General features: G+C 57.5%; 1 protein-coding gene across 1 annotated transcript in view; it reads right to left on the bottom strand.

The window, feature by feature from the left end:
- Positions 1–1,224: 1,224 nt before the first annotated feature.
- Positions 1,225–18,806, bottom strand: part of MN1 (MN1 proto-oncogene, transcriptional regulator) — a 44,196-nt gene continuing 26,614 nt past the window's right edge. Inside the window, exon 2 of the mRNA XM_023646926.2 lies at positions 1,225–4,245. Coding sequence (XP_023502694.2) covers positions 4,064–4,245 — 182 coding nt within the window. The 3' untranslated portion in view covers positions 1,225–4,063. The remainder of the gene's footprint in view (positions 4,246–18,806) is intronic.

Below are 18,806 nucleotides of genomic sequence, written 5' to 3'. Positions count from 1 at the left end.
CTCCAAATTAAAACGAATATAGAGACCTCATCCTTAAAACTTTATATTCTGACAAATATGCCATGTATATAAAGAAAAATTTCAAAGCTGAAGGAAAAAAAATGCAACCAAATTTCTGCCAAACTAGGGTCAATTTATATGCTGGGATGAAGAGGATGAACTCCTATTCATCCTTCAAAACCCCACCTGGACATGACGGACATGGGGTTCATGAATCTCTCAGGGTGACACTCATTTCTTGCACTGCCATGGGTTATTGGGCATATTCCTCTCACTTTGTCAATTTATCTATCTCTGCCCCTCATTCCCCTCTTTGCAGACTAAGCTTCTTCAATGACTTCAAGCCTGAGGCTGCAGGTGCCAGCGTGAAGCTGCCGCCCACAGAGCGGCCCACAGGACAGCCAGAGCACTTGCAGGGCCTGGAACAGGGTGGCGCTCACAGTCACCTTCAAGCGGGACGTTATTCACTCCATTTTAGAGACAAGAAAATGGAGACGGGGGTTAAACCATTTGCCCGCGGCCCACGCCTGCAAGCGGAGAACATGGCATCCAACCCAGGACAGCCAGAACCCAAAGCACTGCCAGCTGTGCCACGCGCCGACAATGGCGCCACGTTAACAGGTCACACATCTGGAGCCCTCCTGCAGGGACACACACAGTCTCCCGTAACAACTCCTCAAGTGAGACCCCTGGCATGGATGACGAGGGGGAGCCGAGAAGCTGTGTAACTAGCGGGAGGTCACAGAGCTTAGCCGGACCCAAGAGAGTAACCATCACACAGCACGGCCCCCTGGGGGTCTCCCCTTGCCCCCGCCCTCCGGCACTAACCAGATACCAGTGGCTCTCAGCCCCGGGCGGTCATGCCCCGCAGGGGACACTGGGCAACGTTGGGAGACATTTTTGATTGTCACAAAGGAGGGGGAGAGGGGGTCTTATGGGCATCTAGAGGCCAGAGAAGCTGCCAGACAGACAGTGGACAGCACAGCCCCCACCACGAAGACGGATCCAGCCCAAACATCCATAGCGGCTATCGGAGAAGATCTGAGATGCCCCAACTCAGAACAGCATCCCCGCACGCATGCACACGCGCACACGTGCACACACACACACGCCCCACAGCGTCCAGACCGGCCCTCCATCCCCCCGGGGGAATTTCAAGAGACCTATGGAAAAAGGGGAAGCGGGGTGGGGAAAAAGAAAGCCCCGCCCACAAATGGACCACCATCACCATTAACGTCATATTTATTGTTATTTAGCTGCTCAGGAAAACATATACAGGTATATACAATATGTATGAATACAGAAGACTGCACTTTACATATTTTTTTTTTAAAAAAAGAAAGAAAAAAATAACACTCAATTTCATGAGCTATTGTCACAGTCTTCCAACCTAGCATTTCAGAAATGAATTTCTTTTAAGAGTCAAAAAAGATTACAGGATTGCCTAACACACAGCAGAGTTAAGTTTTCCTATTTTACATGTGCAAGAACATTTTCATTTCCTTTCCCGAAGAGTTTGCTATGTAGTACCGATTACCGGCGCTGGGAGTCTCGTGGGGCGGCTGTGTTTGTCCTTCGCTTTTATTCTTTCCATTCAACCCGATTTCATGAAATCACATCCTTTTGCTTAAGGCTATTTGAAAAGCTGCTCCACTCTGGGGTCGTGGGGAGCGAGAAACTTTCAAACCGCAGGGGTTTCCGAGTTGCTGGGACCGCGAGCTGATGGCCAAGCGCTGACGGACTCGACGCGGGGGGAAAAGTCAAACACCCAAGTCGAGACGCTTGGCTCCCCAGCCTTAAGCAATTAAGGAGAAATTATTCCTGTTTCCAAAATCAAAGGAGGAAGCTCTCAAACAGCTGTACACGGCGGAATCAGAGGGGCACGGGGTTCTGCAGCCGGTGGCCGGGGGAAATTTTCTCTCCTTTTCTTTCCTCTGGTGGCAGAACACAGGAAGTGAGTCAGCTCGCACCTCCTGGCTGATAAATTCCCACCAGCTGCTTCTGCCTGCCCTCTGCGGGCCGGGGTCCCGGTCAGGCGGCCCGGGCAAGAACCTGGGACCATCCAGACCAGGACCCGAGCCGCAAGGACTGGCCGAAGGAAAGAAGAGGACGGAGGGGAAAGAGCGAGATTTTTTCTGGATGCTCTTCTCCATTTGCTGAAAAGTTCTTCCAAATAAACAAGGTGGGTGTTGTAGGGTGAGCCCCCAAATCTTCAGGTCGCTTGCTAAAAAAAAAAAAAAAAAAGAGCCGGGTCTGCAAACTCTGGAGACCTGGGGTTGGGGGAGAGAGTGCGAGGCTCAAAATGGAACATTTGGTAAGACGTGCTCTTTCGCAAAAACAAATAAAATAGAAACGTTACCGATTTGAGTGAAGTGACGTGAGTCCCTTCTTGCCTGGCCCACCCTGCAAGCTAGGTGCCCCCCAACAACCCCACGAGTCACGCAAGCCCTCTGCAGCCATCACCAGCACCCAGAGGTGCCCACCGCTGCCAGCCCTGGGTGTCCAGTGACAGCCACCCTGGGAGGACCCGTGAAAGCCTGGGTCTGGGAGCCCTGCTCTCCGCTGCCCTGCTCACCCGGCCGCCCCTCCTCTCTGCTCAGAGGAGAACTTGTTCCTCCGCAAGACGCCGCTCTCTAGTTTTGCAAGAGGGTGAGATGTAATGAAAAGGGGAAAAAAATTCCGGAGAAAAACAAAGGCCCAGGAATCAAAGCCATTAGTTCTATTCTCTTCCTCCCCCAGCCCTTAAGAGTCTGCGAACCACTACAAAGAAATACACCAGGCTGGGAGCAGGGGGGCTCGGCAGGCTGGGCCCGGAGGCTCCTCTGTGACAGAACCCCTCGGACAGGGCTGGCGAACGCCCCGTCCCTCCCAGGGATGGGGGGCGGCCCAGGCTGGAGGCGGGAAAATAGATGGAGAATGGGGACCAAACGGAAGCAGTGGGGGAGATGGACGCAGCCCCCTCCTTCGTCCCCGGGGAGGCCTGGCGGGGAACAGCTGTCTAGAAAGGTCAAGGGCTAAGAATCGATCCTCCCTAAGGCCAGCAGCACCCAAGACCCAGGTGGCCTGGCAGCAGAGGGGCCGGCGCCTGGAGTCCCCAGAGACACAGCAAGCTGGACGGCCTCCACCCCCCGCCCAGGAAGAGGACTGCTTAGCACAGTGTGAAAATGCAGAGCCCGGGCGTTTGTGCGGAGGCCCAGAAAAGGAGAGAAAACCCCAGCGTCGAACATTCCGACTCCTTCCCACAGAGCGGGCTGGACACGTCATCACCTCCACTGCCGAGGCGGCAGCTTCCAGCAGGAGAGAGAACGGAGCTGAAGGCTGAGTGTGTGTTTGTAGGAACGCAAACATATATCTCTATTTTCTTAGGGAACAGACAAAACAAAACCCCAGGCAGAATACCTAAGGGGGGCATTAATTGTTTGGCTTCTGCCTGACTGATGACAGTTGGGTGTCAATATATAATATTGTGATGACAATCCGACTTTCACCCGGCAATATTCCAGAACTACTATGCTCCAGGATTTCCATTTTAATAAGCAGTGAACAAAGCAAAAGGGAGAAGGGGAAAAAAAAAAAAAAAAAAAAAAAAGGCGGCGTGGGGGGAGGAAGGGAGAAAAGGAACAAGAATAAAAGAGAATAAAAAAGGAAAGCAATTCTTTGAAATAACGATGCTTGGACACACAGCAGCATGGAAATTAAACAAGGAAAGAGGTCATCTAAAAAACGTATGCCAAGATTACCGAAAAATGGGGAATTATCTAGCAGGAAAAAGGCTTAAGCAAAAGTTTGCTAACGGCAGAAGGGTTAACACTGGTAACATACCGTGGCAGACGAGTTTCTTTTTAAAAAAATTTTTTGAGGTTTTTTTTTTTTTCCCTTTAAATTAACCCTTTCCGGTCCATATGCCACTAAGCAGGTACCAACCTAGAAAAAAAAATCATCCAGCAATAGTGGCCCTTTCAAATTAACGGGGGCGGGGGGGGAAGGGGGGTCAGGGTTCAGGGGGAGGGGAGAGAGAGGGGGGAGGGAAGGGCCTGAGGGGGAGAGGGCATTTCTTGTCGATTCAAGTTAGGGCGGCCACGAATGTCCCGAATCTGTTGGAGATGTCGGAGTGCAGGGACCGCCAGGTGGGCACGGAGGCGCGGGCCTTGGCGTCACCCACGTCGTCTGTGCAGTGGACGGCCAGGCACTGCAGATGGCTGCCGGGCTGGGCTGCCGAGGCCTTGTTCGTGGGGAGGTCGTGGGCTGCGGAGAAAGAAGGAAGAGAATGTTAGCGGCACCCTAGGCTCTGCAGGAGGCCCTCATGGAGGGGAGCAAAGGGTCGGCGCCCTCTTTCCACGCCTCAAGATCTAGAGTATCTTTGGTTTGGTTCGAATCCCCCAGCTGTTGCCTCTGACTTGGCTGTGAGCCGCAGCCAAGGGAAGTCCCCCTGCTGGGTCTCAGTTTTTTTCCCCTTAGGAAATAGGAGTGTTGGGCAGGATAAACTCAGGGTCTGCCCACCTCTGATGGACTAGAGTTCCCGAAAGATTAACTGGACCTGAAGGAAGGTGGGAAGGCTTCCTGGAGGAGAGGCATCTAAACTGGGCATTGAAGGATGTGTAGGAGTTCACCAGATGCAGCAAAAAGGTGGAGGAGAGGATTGTCCAGGTCCAGAGCACAGCCCATTCTCTTGTCATCCTCCAGACAGACATATGCTAAGGGCCTACTATGTGCTGGGACCTTCCTTAAACAGTGCCAAACTGCCCAGAGCAGTAAAGACTAAGAACCTGGACTCGCCAACAAGACCAGTGCCCTTTGCCAATCCCCAGCTCTGCATGAAGGGACTCTGGGTGATGGGGTGAGGGAGTCTATTCCTCCCCGACACCCTCAAGGAAAAGCCTGTCAATTTCCTTCCCACTTCATCGTAAAGTACCAGAAAATCCACAGATCACAGTGATGTCTGGTTAGACAAGCTCAAGGGGAAAGGCAGTTTGACAAACATTCACACCTTAGTATGAATTAGAATAGAAGCGAGCAAGAACTGAGGCAGGGAAGGAATGAAGCAGTCATTTCGGAGGACTTCTAATTTACAGCTGCCAGTGATCACTGGTCCTGTTCTGAGACCTTCTATATGTTGATGAATATTCTCATTATTTCTCTTCTCTAGAGCCTGACTCTCAGAGAGGAGAGGTGATCTGGCTAAGACCACACAGCCAGGAAGGGGAAGAGCTGGGTTTGAAGATGGGCTGGTGGTAAATTTCTGATTCAGGAGAAGTGAGAAAAGCTGAAGTTGGGGGTGGGGGCCCAGTTCTGGCTGAGGGAGCACACCCAGATACTGAACTCTGTGACCGGCCCGCCCTCCTCAGCACACTGTGCAGGCCCAGCCAGGGCCCTGTGCCAGGCAGGAGTCACCCGGCCTGGCCCGCCCTCTGGGATTAAGGGGGGAGGCCTCCCCGGGGAGCTGAGCCACGGCCTGCAAAGAAAACCCTCCCAGAAGGATGGGTCCAGGCAGCCGAAGCCAGGCCGTGCCTAACTGGGTTTGGGGTCCCCAGCCTGGAGCCCCAGAGACACCCAGCTTTGGGACCTGCATGCTGGGAGGAGCTGGGGACGAATATTCTCTCCTTTGCCCCTTCCCCCATTCATTCCATTAATAAGCCCCACTCTGGAGTCCCTGTGACGTGCCAGGTGGGGCGCCAGCCCTGCGGATCCAGCAGGAAACAAGGCAGACACTGTCTTCACCCTCGTCCTGGAGCTGACGCTGAGGCCAGGAGACAGTGTCACAGCACAGGCACTTCAGAGTCACAGACTGGGGCTCGAATCCCAGCCCCACTACTGTGTGGCCAGGGGTCTGCCACTCTCCCTCTCTGAGTTTCAGTTCCTCATTGGTGAAGTGTGGGGACGTCATCTTCCTCAGGGGCCTCGTAATGGTGTGGCATATAGAGCGATCCCCAGACAGGGCTCCAGGACCATCATTGGTTATCTGGGGAGGGCAGGACATGAGGGGTCCTTGCAGCCATCTAGGAGCCCCCAAGCCTTGTCCTCTCCTTGGAACTGGTCAGATGGGCACATTCCTGCCCACGAAACTGGAGTCTCTGCCCTGTTTCACAGAAGGGGAAGCTGAGGTTCTGAGTTCAAGGTTTCAAAGCTGGCTGCCAGTGGTGGAGCCGGGAAGCTGCAAACGGCACACCCGGGGCTCCCTGGGGAGAACGTCCCCAGGACGCTAGAGGCACCAGATGCAGGGTCCCCCAGCACGCGGCAGTCCCTGGATTCTAGCAAGGCTGAGGCACAGTCCCCATGCCTCTGCTCTGGAGCCCACGCTTGCCTTGCTCCCAGCGACACCCCACTGCTTCATACCCCCAAAAGGAATTCTGTTCCAAGCATTGCAAGATCCAGACTCGGGCAGTAGTATCTGCCGGAGAGAGAGAGGGAGACAGACGGATTCTGGAAGGGGCTCCTTATCTCACTTTACACACATTCTCTCAAGGAGCTGACACAGCAATGCTTGCACCCATTTCACAGAGAGGAAACCGAGGCCCCCTGCCCAAGTTTGAACAGCTGAAGAAGGACACACCCAGGCTGAGCTCCAGACGCCCGGCTCCCCAGCTCCGTGGCTGCCGCAGCAGGAAGACAAAGGGGAGTCGGAGTGCCCTGGGTTACACGCTGGGATGGAGGAAGCTTGGGGACTCTGCTAGCAGCTGGGTTTGCTGAGTGAGGGCTCCAGACTAGCCCAAATAGGCAAATTTCCTAAAGATGCTGCATTTCCAAGTTACGGCCATGTGCCAATCCAGACACAGCCACCCTTCCTACTTGGGGTGGAATTAATGAGGGTGTGAACACTGCTGTGTATTATCCAAGCCCTGCGGCTGGGGCACCCTTATCCCCACTTTAGAGGGGGCACCTGGGGCTCAGAGAGGGTGAGGGGCTGGCCCCACATCACAGAGCACAGGGCAGGAGTCCCCAGCCTCTGCCTGGGACGAGCAAGAGAGTCTGGTATCCACAGGGAGTATTTGGAAGAGAGAATATTATTCTTCAGTTCTTGACAACCCAAGCATGACCAAACGCATCCTCCCGCCGGATTCATTCCAGCTGGGGGGACCCAACACGCCCTCCGACCGCGGCTCCCCCGGGCTGCCGAGTGGCTGCCATAAATTAGTCCCACGGAAGCCGCCTCAAGTCAGAGCTTGCCCGGCTTGGGAGAGGCCCTCGTCCCCAGATCCTCGGCTAGTGGGTGTAGGCATGCGGGGGCCAGAGATAAAACCGCCCCCTCGCCAGCTCCCAGGGTTGGGGGTGACCCCGGAGTTACTCAGCGCCCGGCACTGGCAGACACTGCGAAATGGATGGGTGTTGTCATGTTTTCCACTTGCTAGCTGTCGGCCTCTGCCGTCAGGCTGTGGCTGTGTGGGGGAGGGGACCCTATCGTGTGGCTGCATGGGGGTGGGGCAGGTCTGGTCTGCCCATCACAGCACAGTCGGGGCCCACGCGCCGACTGCAACGTGACCCTCGTGCCTATTTGACAGATGGGAAGACTGAGGTCCCAAGGGGCAGGTTGCTGCTCAGGGGTCACCCGGGGCCTGGTCACCAGCTTTGGGACCAGCCCTCTCCTTTTGGCCCAGGATTCCCAGAGGGACAAGCTGAGGTGGAACCCCAGATTCCCCATACCCAGGCAGCTGGCCGCCAGAAGCAGAGCCTCAGTTTCCCCATTTGTAACTTGGGGATGGAGATGCCTGGTGGGCCGGCTCAGAGCAGCCTGGGGAGACCATACAAGAGAAAGAGCTGACGACACCGTGCATGTGGGGGGTCAGTCCCTGAGGCAGAGGTGTCATCAACGCAAAACGTGTAAGGCCGCGTGTGCCTCATCCCGTGCAGGCGGCACAGGGGCCGAGGAGGCGGGCTGCTGGCTCACGGGGACCAGATGGCCCGCCCGCCCAGCAAGGAAGGACTTCGGGGCTGCTCGTAAAGACATCCGCCTGCTGGCCAGAACGGACCATCTCCGTGCCCACGCGGAGGGGGCGCACAGGGCCCGGAGCTGGGACGCCCGCTCTCCCCGCACCCACTGTCTTCACTCGGTCATTCCCGGCTCCCGCTCCGTGTCACTCCATCCAGGTACCCGCCGCAGCCGGCGCACCCCGCCGCGCGGACTCGCTTCCAATTTGGTCTTCTGGGCGTCTCAGTCCGCCACGGGGACAGGAAATTCCACGAAGGGAAGAGAGGACCCCGAGCCGGTGCCACAAAAGCGGCGGCGAGAATGAGGAATGTGATTCCGTTTCTCTTACAGGATCCACCAGGACGGCGCCCACCATTTGTGGAGCAGGGGACTTTTGCGCACATCCCTTCGGCTCTCAGAACCTCAGTCCTGGAAAATGGGGGAAATAATAGGACTGGCCGCCATGGAGGCAGTTACGGGGATCCAGTGACATGATCCACGTGCTCCCGCCAACACTAGGACCGCCCTGCGCTGCTGGGCCGGGATGCTGGCGGGACTGCGAACGGGGACGGCGGAGTGACCCTTCTGCCGGCCACGACGGGGGTGAAAGGAGAAGGGAAAAGACGCGCTTTTGTTTACCTGGGGACATCGCGTTGTTAATTTCACTTCTGCAGATGCCGCCCACGCAGGGGGCAGAGTTTCCTTTCTTTCTCTTGTAAAGTGAGCAAAACAGGCCTTGTCCCCACCTGCTCTGCCCGCAAGAGCCCCAGGACGGGTTCCAATCCTCGGGAGCCACATGCTCAGGCGAGGTGAGCTGGGTGGGGGGCGCAGCGGAAGTGCTGTCCTCAACCCTCGAAAGGTTCCCGCCCACCAGAGGGAAGGGCCGGGTATAGCGGGGGAGGCTGGGGGTCGAGGGTGGGCTCCAACTAGCGCCCAGATCAAGGGGTCCTGGGTGCTCATCCAGAGTGTGGCCTGGACTGGGTGTTCGCCTGGGGTGTAAAACGGGAACCCCCTTGCAGGCTGCTGGGAGGACTAAGCAGATCCCAGGTGAAGTCTCCCGCTCGGGAGGAGCTTCACAAACGGTTAGCTGTTCTTAGGATGATCACACTTACTGAGCTGTCACAGCCCTGGGCCTCAGAGGCAGCCAGAGCTAGCACTGCCCTGTGCCAGCCGCCTGCCGCAGGGTGGTTTCTTGGTCTCCTGGGTACCACCCCTTGCCCACAGAGGCTGGTGGGGGGCCCCCGGTGCCATCCCAGGCAGAGCTGGCGAATTAGAATTCTGAGCGTATTTTTAACTGGAAGCTTATGTAAGGAGCCGTGTGGGCCCCACGACACAATAGCGAATGACTCGCCCGCTCACCCTGGCGGATGCCGGCAGAGGGAGATGAATTTGGGGTTTTCCTTTGCTGGGACCTGGCAGGGGGAGATGCTGGTGACTGCGAGACTGCTGCTCAGCTGAGGGGCTGGGCCGCTGGGCCTGGGAGCCACAGGACGGGGCCCCCTCCTCCTGGTGCCTCTGTCCAGCAGCCCTGCAGTCCTTCAGGGACCCAGACACATCCATGGCCCCCCAGATGCCCCAGCTCCTGTTCCCCATCTCTGAGAAAGCCCGGGCATTGAATGTCGCTCTTCACTCCTCTCCATGCCCCAGGGTCCAGTGCCGGGGCGGGAAGAGGCTGCCTGGAAAGCCCACTCACTTCTGCCCTGCCCTATTGGCCCCACTGTGCTCAGGTCCCAGTGTCCCCTGCCTGCACCAGCCGCCCTGCTGCTCTCTCTGATTGCCCACTGGCCCCCAAGCCCTTTTTCCCCTATGAGCCGGATGAGTTTTCTGAAGCACCAGCCAGAGCAGGCCGCTCTCCTGCTTCAACCTTCCATGGCTCCCCAGTGCCCCTGTAAAGTCCCCAGCTTCGCATGACCTGGCCTGCTCCCCTCTTGGGCCCGCAGCCTCGTCTCTCAGTACCCCAGCTATCCAGTCCCTCAACGAAGCCTTGATCCTTCCCACCTCCATGCCTCCTCTCCTGAGGTTTCTTCCGCCTCGAACACCCTCCCCTCCTCACCCCTGCTGACTCCGGCCACCCTACCCGGCTGTCGGCCCCGCCGCAACGGTTCTGCATCGCCACTCCTCTGAGGGATGTGACCCTCTTCCCTCGCAGATGGCACACCCGCCCCCAGCTCCCATAATGGTAACGACACCACCAGCTCCCGCCCAGCGGGCTGCAGGGAAGCAGTGACACACACGTCCTGCAGGCGGGAGCCTGAGTTCAGGCCCCCTGGCCACAGGCGCCAACGATGGAAGACATCATGGAGGGACTCTGGAGTCAGGTGACCAAGGTCTGCATGGCGGTTCCTAGCACTTTTCCCAGCAGGCTGACCTTGGGCAAGTCGCTTTCCCTCTCTGAGCCTCAGCTTCCTTCTCCACGACATGGGATGAGCACGGGGCCCAGCTCCTTGCCAGCTACACCAGGTCCATCGTGCCTGGCGGGTGGCGGGGCTCGGGCCGTGGCCAGCAGCTGTCAGAGCAGATGGGAGTCCTGGGAGAGAAGAGTCTGGCCCAGAGGCAGCGCTTTTAATGCAGCACGAGGGCCCGTCTCCAAGAGTGCCCCGCTGGGGCTGTGGGGGACCGCACCCCGTGGAATTGGCCCCCGAACCCCAGCTGGGATCCTCTGCAGAGCCCCACAACCCCGAGGAGGACCCCACCTCGGCTGCCTCCATGTCCAGCCCCTGGGCCCGTATCCCCTTCTCCAGGGAGGGAGAGGGGGTCCCGGGGCCTCACCGGCTCTGGGCTCAGGGGCAGGAACAGCAAATCTAAGCCAGATGTCAGGCAGCACAAAGAGGGTCTACACCGCCACCAGCCAAGCAGGAAGACAGCAAACCCAAACCCCACTTGGCGCCCTCCCCACGCTCGGCAGCTTTGGGGGGCCCAACTCTGGGCTCAGAAGCGCAGATTCAAACCCCATCTCTGACTGAACTTCAACTCTGCCCATCGCCAGCTCCATGACCTTGGGCAAGCTCAACTTGCTGAGCCTCAGTTTCCCCATCTGTAGAAGAGGGTAACAATCCCTCCAGTAAAGATCACAGGAGCCTGGAACCCTGGGGGAGACGCCCATGTGGCTACCAGCTGTCTCTGTGGTCCCTGGTGCACAGCAGGCACCCAATAGGATTTGGTAAATATCTTAATCAATGACTCGCTTTCTCATCCCAGCTCTTCACCTGCTGGCTGTGTGACCTTGGGCAAGTCACTCCCCCTCTCTGGGCCTATTTGGTCCCCTCTAAAATGAATGGTAGTGGGTGGATGCACAGCCCCCCTGATTCTTTCTATCCCTTTGGGGAAAACAGATTTTACATTCCATGTAGGCAGGAGGCTGGGGCAGGAGCCCTCCCAATGCGAGGGACACGAAGACACTGACCTCAGGTTCCCTACAGGCCGGGCCTCGGCCGATCTCATCACATCACCCCAACACCCAAGGAAGAGAGCCTGACACTCCAGCCCACTTGACAGGGGAGGAAACTGAGGCTCAGAGAGGGGACGTCACTGGCCCACAGTCACACACCGGCCAGCAGCAGAGCCAGGGTCGCTCCCAGGTCTGTCTGATGCCAAAGTGTGCGGTTTCATCAAAGTCACGTGAAAAAGTACAATGTCCCAGCCACAGGGGCAGGTACCACCTCTCCCTCCTTCTCTCCTCCCATCTCCCTCTAGCTCCCACCTCCCTCACATTCTCCTCCCGCCCCCCCCATCCTCCTCCCTCTCTCAGATCCACACTCTCACTTTTTGGGAAAGGGCCCTGAGGCTCACAGATGGAGAGAGACCAGAGGTGACAGAGCAGCCAAGGACAAAGGCCAAAGCCCCCTTTCGATGCTTTCTCTCTGGACGCTGCCAGAGAGTCTTCCCTGAGCCCCATCGGATGGGGGCCAGCACAGGCCATCCCCCGGGGCTCTGAGAGCCAGGGAGGCCCCCCACCAATGATGGGAGGGGCCCTGTGAGGCCCCACGGTGGGGGAAGGAGGGGCCTCGCCCAGCCGCCGGGGCAGCTCAGCCTGTGAGAGGCTCGGCCGGGCCCCTGGAAGCCTCCGGAAATTAATTGGAGCTGACTTGGCTGAGGGCAGCTGCCATTCAGATTGAGAACTGGCTGAGGGCTGCACTGAGGCGGAGCGGGGAGGGCATCGCTGGCACCAGGCCCCCGGGAGCTGGGGGCGGGCCCTGGAGGAGGGGCCGGCGTGGCATCTGAGGGCCAGAGCCCACAGGATGGACAGGGCCTGAGCGCCTCTGATTGGTCCCCTTCTCCTGAATCCTCCAGCCATGCAGCCAGTGACCTGTGACAGATGCAGCCCTGCACACCCCCCAGGCCACTCCTGGCCTGTGTGCCACCGAGACATGACAGGCTGGGGGGCTGGGGGCCGAGCCCTGGGCCCGCACCTTCCTTCTGACTGTGTCCACGTGGTGCAGCGAGGGTGCTCGTGCAGGGAGAGCACTGCGGTGCGAGTCCAGAGCGCTGGGGACGTTACCGCCTCTGAGAATCAGTTTTCTCATGCATGAAACGGGGATGGAGACGGTATTATTCTCATGGGGCCACGGGGAGGGCCCAGTGACAACGCCAGCCAAGCCTCAGCATACTGCCAGGCAGCAAGGACGCCCCAAGAAACAGCAGCTGCTGCTGCTAGTGCCTGTGTGAGGATAGAATGTGAGATTCTCTCCAGCTCTGTCTCCAGCGCAGCCCTCTTCCCACTCTCTGTTCTCTTCCCTTCCCACAAGCAGTTCGGTCGTGGGACACTGGAGACAGAGGTTTGGGTTCAAATGTCAACCCTGCCACTGCCGGGCTGTGTGACCCTGGATCGGCTCCTGGGACTCCCTGAGTCGCCATTTCCTCACCCGGAGAACAACTTTGGTCCTTCCTGCCTTGCAGAGAGGGATGAAATGCCTGGTCCCCAGGTGATGCTCGATGCCCGGTACCCACCATCATTTCCGCCCACCTGGGCCCGGGGCAGCCTCTGAGAGGGAGCCCTCGAGACACACACACACACACACACACACACACACACACACACACACACGGCGTGGCAGTGGGCGTCACAACCCGCCGTGCGCTCCCAGCTACGCGCCGGGCGCTGGGCTCGGAGAGTGACCCCCACACAGAGCTCGCCGCCCGGTGGAGGGACGTCCTGGTAAATGCGCACCTGTGGGACAGCGCGACTGCCATCAGGGCAAAAGGCTGCCTGTGCCGTGGGCGCCAGGGCCCAGGAGGGGATCCGGGAAGAGACTTCGAAGGAGAAGACGCACTGGGGGCTGAAGGACGAGTGGGAAACTTTGGAGCGGGAGAGGCCGGAGGGGCTCCAAACCCTGGAGCGACTGTTTCAGGAAAACAGAGGCCAGCGCAGGGCCCTGATTTGGGGCCTAGGGGGACACGGAGGATGGGAAGGCTGCAGAGCTCGAATGGAGTCAGTCATGGAGGCCCCAGGAGGGAGTCTGGCTTTGCTCCTGCCGGCAAAGGGGAGCCAAGGAAGGCTTTAGAGCAGGGGAGGGGCATCGGGAATCTGTCCAAATAATAAGAGGCTTGCCCCTTAGCCATTCTGGCCTTGGCGTGGGACGCCTGACTTACGTTGTCCCTCGTCGGGGACACAGTCCTTTGTGCTCCCCAACTCTAAGCCAGTGGGGGGATCCTATCCCACCCCCGTGGGAACGGTACTCTGAGAGAGCTCTGGGAGAAATGAGCCGGTCATTCCTCCCCGGCAGCTTCTGAGTCAGACGCCTGGAACCCGGGTCCCTGAGAAACGCAGCTCGGGTCCTAACCCCAGCCCTGCCCCGTCTCAGCTGAGGGACTCCACCCCTCCTCCACATGATGGACGTGATCATTGTGCCCCGTGCATTTATATCAACGGATCCTCTCTGAGGATACAGGTGGGGAAACTGAGGCACAAAGAGGGGCGGAGACATGTCCCAGGTCATCCAATGGTGAGCAGAAGGGCAGAGGGCAAGTCAGTCGATCTCTCTGAGTCTCAGTTTCCCCATCTGTGAAATGAGGCCATACACCTACAGGGCGGGGCTGCCAGGAGGATGTTATATAATATTAATAATAAAGGACAACAGTTAGAGTTAACGCCTATCACGGGTTCATTCTTTTAATCTCACTAATTCCTCACCATCACCCCGGAGGGCAGCTTCTGTTCTCTTAGCCCTATTTCACAGATGAAGGACCTGCCAGAGTCAGCAAACCCTGGCCCACGGGTCCGATCTGGCCCTCCGCCTGATGTTGTAAATAAAGCTTTATTGGAACACCGCCACGCTCGTAGGTTCACCTGGTGTCTCGGGCTGTTTTCGTGCCACAGAGGCAGAGTGGGATAAAAAAATGTGTTCCAGAGCGTGTCCACCAATGCAACGAAAGAGGAGAGAGGCGGGTGCTCGGCGGCAGAGCCAGGCACATCAGGCCAGAGGAGACGGCGGCCCCCAGCACACGCTCCTGCATGGCCTGAGGGCTCTGTCACAGCTCGGCCCCGCCTCAGGGACAGACAGAATGATGGGCAAGGGGCACCCGGCCGGGCCAGGCAAGTGGGGCTGTGTGGACAGCAGTGGGCAGAGCATCAACACTGGGGCTGGCCCGGGGTCTTCGCGCTGCCTGATCTCATTTATCGCCCTGACAGCCCTGCGAGGGCCAAGGTCACACAGCTAGAAAGTGGAGAGCAGGGACTCGAACCCGGGCCTCTGAGTCCAGAGCCTGTATCTTCTTAACTACCCCGTGGCATCTGCCTGGCCTGGAGGAGACAGATGGGGGGAGAGCAGTAGAAGCCGGTCGGGGCTTGCCAGGAGCTGGCTGGTCACTCTCATCAAAAGAACAGGGAATGAAGCCCCCCGCTGCCCGGTGGCTGGCCCGCCCATCCTCAGCTCTCACCTCCCACGGGTTCTGGCAGGTCCAGCCTTGGCTCTACGGGAGGAGGAGTTCCTGCCACAAACAACCCCCAACTTGCTTTCCCTCCTGCAGGAAACCGAGGCCCAGCTCTGCCAGAAGCCCGGTGTGTGACTTCAGGTGCATTACTTGCCCTCTCTGGGCTGCCATACCCTTTGGAAGCAGCAGGAATCCCAGCTGCCAGGCCTGTGACTCTGTGACCAAAAGCGGCCGCCCAGGTCGGCATTCCCTATCCCATATCACACTGTGGATTGATGGGTAGTGTTGGCTAATCTTATCTTAGGGGCGGGAGAGGGGACTGGCTTGGGCCCACATGTTCCCACCGGGCCTGCAATGCCCAGAGTGTGTCCTGGGGTTGACCTGGGAAGGTAGGGCTCTGAGGGGAGTGGGGGCAGCACATTCCTTCCAGGCAGGGAGTGTGGGAAAAGCAGGCACAAGGGTCGGGGGTAGGTGACTGGATTGACCCCAGCCTCTCCTGCTGTCGGATTTTCCCCAGACGCGACGCATTCTGCAACACCCACACCCCACCTCTTGGAAGGATTTTCCGGATTCGGCCTATGTCTCAGGTATGGAGAAGCAGGAGTAAGACACAGTGCCTCACTTTCCATGGCCCCTTGTCCCTGTGGTCTTCTGAGGAAGGTGGAACTGGACCCTAGGAAGACTGGGTCGGCTGGTGCTGAACATGGGGAAACTGAGGCCAGAGAGGAGCAAGTCAGGCGCAGACGTGTGACCAGATCAGAGGATTCCGACCTGCCTGCCCAAGCTAGCACTGGGTCCCCACCTCGTTCAGAAGGTTTGATAATGGAGTTTGCGGTACGCTGTCACCAAGTGGTGGCAACTCTACTCCTGCCTGCTCTCCCCTCTTCCTGAACCACGACCGTGGTCCCCTCACCTAGGTGACTCTTCCATACCCTCCTTCTTCAGGTGGGTCTTTCCGAGCCCCCCGGTGGCCTCCGATGCCCACCATACTGTAATAATTGCCCTATTCTCTGCCACAGCCCCTCAACTGTGAGTTCCATGAAAGCGAGGATCTTGTCTCTCCTATTCGTCACTGCGGCCCTAGCGCCTGGCACACAGTAGGCCTTCAACCAATATGTGCTGACTGCATCAATTCCTGGGGCAGGAAGAAACCCTCAAAAATCACCAAAATAAGCAAGATTCAAACCCTATCACCCGGAATCTCAGACTGACCTCAGTAAGAACTTCCCAAGGCTCCCAGGGAGTCGATGAAACAAGCCTTCATCAGGAGGTTTGCCCACTGCCCCTCCCCAGATGCGCCGAGAGGGGCCCACCCTCTCACAGACTTTCCAGAAAGGGAGGAAGGACACCCACCTGCTCCCCAGAACCCCGACACGGCCACACGCTGCCTTCCTAGTCCGGAGGGTGGATTCTCCCTGTTTACTTCAGACCCTGCGGCCGGTGAGGAGGCCACAAGGTGCGCGGCCTTTAACACAGAGAAAAACTCGCGAGGTCAGCTGGCGAATGCCCGAGGGTGACGACCGGGGAGGCCCCGTCCCAACCCACAGCCCCGCCAGCCCCTTCCCGCCTGCGGACCCCATGCCTGGACCCACGGGGATAACCTCGGAGGCGCATTTTAAGTTGACGCCAGGCACGGGAACCAGTTAAGTCACCTCCACTGCTCTGACACCATCTCTCTTTTTCCTCCTTGTCCAGGGAGGGGAACCACGTTCCCAACACCAACCTAAAAATTTCTGTGTATCCCGCATCTGCCCGTCCCGTTCCCTTCGGAGGGAGGCGCTCTCATTCTTTTTTCTTTTTGAAGTGTTTGCCATTGGGCTTTTGTGTGGCTGGTTGTATGTGCACGTTATTCCTTTTTAGAGGATGCAGAAACAGGTTCAGAGAGGTGGGGTGACTTGCCCAACGCCACACAGCTAGGGAGCGACCAAGGCAGGACGAAACCAAGTCTGTTTCCAAAGGCTTTTCTACTTTGCCCCACACCAGAAAGAGAGGGAGGGACAGAGGGCGAGGGAAGGAGGGCAGGAAAGAATGCAAAATGGTTCCCATTCTCCTGAGGGCCCCGTCACCCTTTCTTGGCCTGCCCACTGTGTGCCTGGCAGCACCTGCCTGTTTCCCAGGGTGCCTGCGGGGAGGAGAAGCCCGCATACATGCCATCAGATGGGGGCATCTGATCCAGGCCAAGCCTTGCCCCCTCAGGCTCTGAGCCATGGGAACCAGGCCCCCGGGGGGGGGGCGAGCAGTGCGGAGGCTCCTGTGCAGTCAGCCACCTGAGCAACACTCCTGCCGAGGTGGTTTCCAGCCGCCGGGGCCTGGGTCTGTTGCTAAGCAACAGGCTCCCCCGCCCCACCCACAACCCACCTGGAGTTCATGGCATGCTTGGGCTGTAACAAGTCGACGATCTCGGGGCCCCTGTGAGCTCGGGGGCTCCGCGAATGTAGAGCTGGGCTGCCCAGGATGGCAGCCACGAGTCACAGGTGGCTTTTTAATTTTAAATTGAAAATTAAATAAAATTTAAAAACCCACTCCTCGTGAACCACATGTCAAGCGTTCAACAACCGTCCGTGGATAGCGCCTATGGGACTGGACATCGCAGACACGGCCTCCATGAGCTCGGAAAGTTCTGTGGGACTGCGCTGGCCCAGAATCATAACCTAAATGGTCTCTCCCAATCTGTTGGCGGTCTCCGTGCCAACTAGGTTTCTTACAAAAGGCAAGCCCTTTTCAAATGGGAAGCTTCCATAGATCGAGGGAAATTTTAGAAGGAGCCACCAGGGTCACCTTTCCAGGATTACCAACCACCTGGGACTCCCACCAAAACGTACTTCCTCTTGAGCCCACGGCAGACATTACTCATCGATCACAGCACTCCCTCCCAGGGAACCCAGACACAGCCTCAGAGTCTTTCTCAACACGGTGCTCCAGGCAGCCAGAACTAATGGATCCAGATTAGCACTTGACATTGAATCTGTAAATCTCACCTAGTCCAATCTGAGAGAGGAAGAAACTGAGGCCCAGTGAAAGAAGGGGGCTCTCCCGAGGTCAGGCGATGGGGCCAGGCCAGGCCAGGGTCAAAACTCTCTTCTCCTGCCTCTTGCTCTCCCCATCGCCTCTCCCGCGTTAAAGCTGTGGATAGTCAAAGCTCAGAGTCCTGGAAATGCAATGCCTGAAGACTAAGAAGGACGGTGACAACAACAGCAATAATAAGAACAACGATGCCAACTTATCGATCACCTGCTGTGTGGCCGCCCCAAGCCTCAGGTGTCACCGGTACCTTCCTTCATGCTCACGACCAGCTACAAGGTATGCATTATTATTCCCGGTTTCCAGATAAGGAGTTGAGGGAAATTTGGAGACCCAAGGTCACAGTCACTAAGTGGCAATCGTAATCTGTTATCGATAACTGGCTTCTGGAGCCCAGGCCAGGCAGAGAACCACGTGGGCTCAGGTCCTGCCTCTGCCTTTTCCTGGCTGTGTGACCTTGGACAAGGCACGTTCTCTCTCTGGGCCTCTATCGCCCTACAATGGGGGTAACAGATCCTGCCTTGATCAAAGAACAAAATAAAAATGTAAAGATAATGTATAAACAGTAAAAAAGGATATTTATCATCCCCCGCACTTCATGGTACAAACCTGTTTTTAACTTACTCTTAAATACACCCATCAAAGGTATTTCAAGTCCAGAAAATAATAACAGTAATTGGATCCTTGCATTGCACAGTATCTCTGGGCTGAGCACTGTGCTAAGCACTTTCCATGTGTTAAGTCCAGGGCTGGCAGACAGCAGCCTGCCAGCCAAATCCAGCCCACCACCTGATTTTTTGGGTTTTGGGTTTTTCTCAGGCTGGGAGCTAAGAATTTCCTTCCCCCCCCCTTTTTTTTTTTTTTTTTTTTGGTGAGGAAGATTGGCCCTGAGCTAACATCTGAGCCCATCTTCCTCTATTTTGTATGTGGGTCGCCGCCACAGCATGGCTGACAAGTGGAGTAGGTCCACACCCGGGTGAAATCCGCGAACCCAGGCTGCCGAAGCGGAGCA

This window comes from Equus caballus, chromosome 8 (genome assembly GCF_041296265.1).
Source record: "Equus caballus isolate H_3958 breed thoroughbred chromosome 8, TB-T2T, whole genome shotgun sequence".
NCBI classification, from domain to species: domain Eukaryota; kingdom Metazoa; phylum Chordata; class Mammalia; order Perissodactyla; family Equidae; genus Equus; species Equus caballus.
Note: the sequence above shows the minus strand (reverse complement) of the source record. Positions and strands in the feature narration are given on the sequence as shown.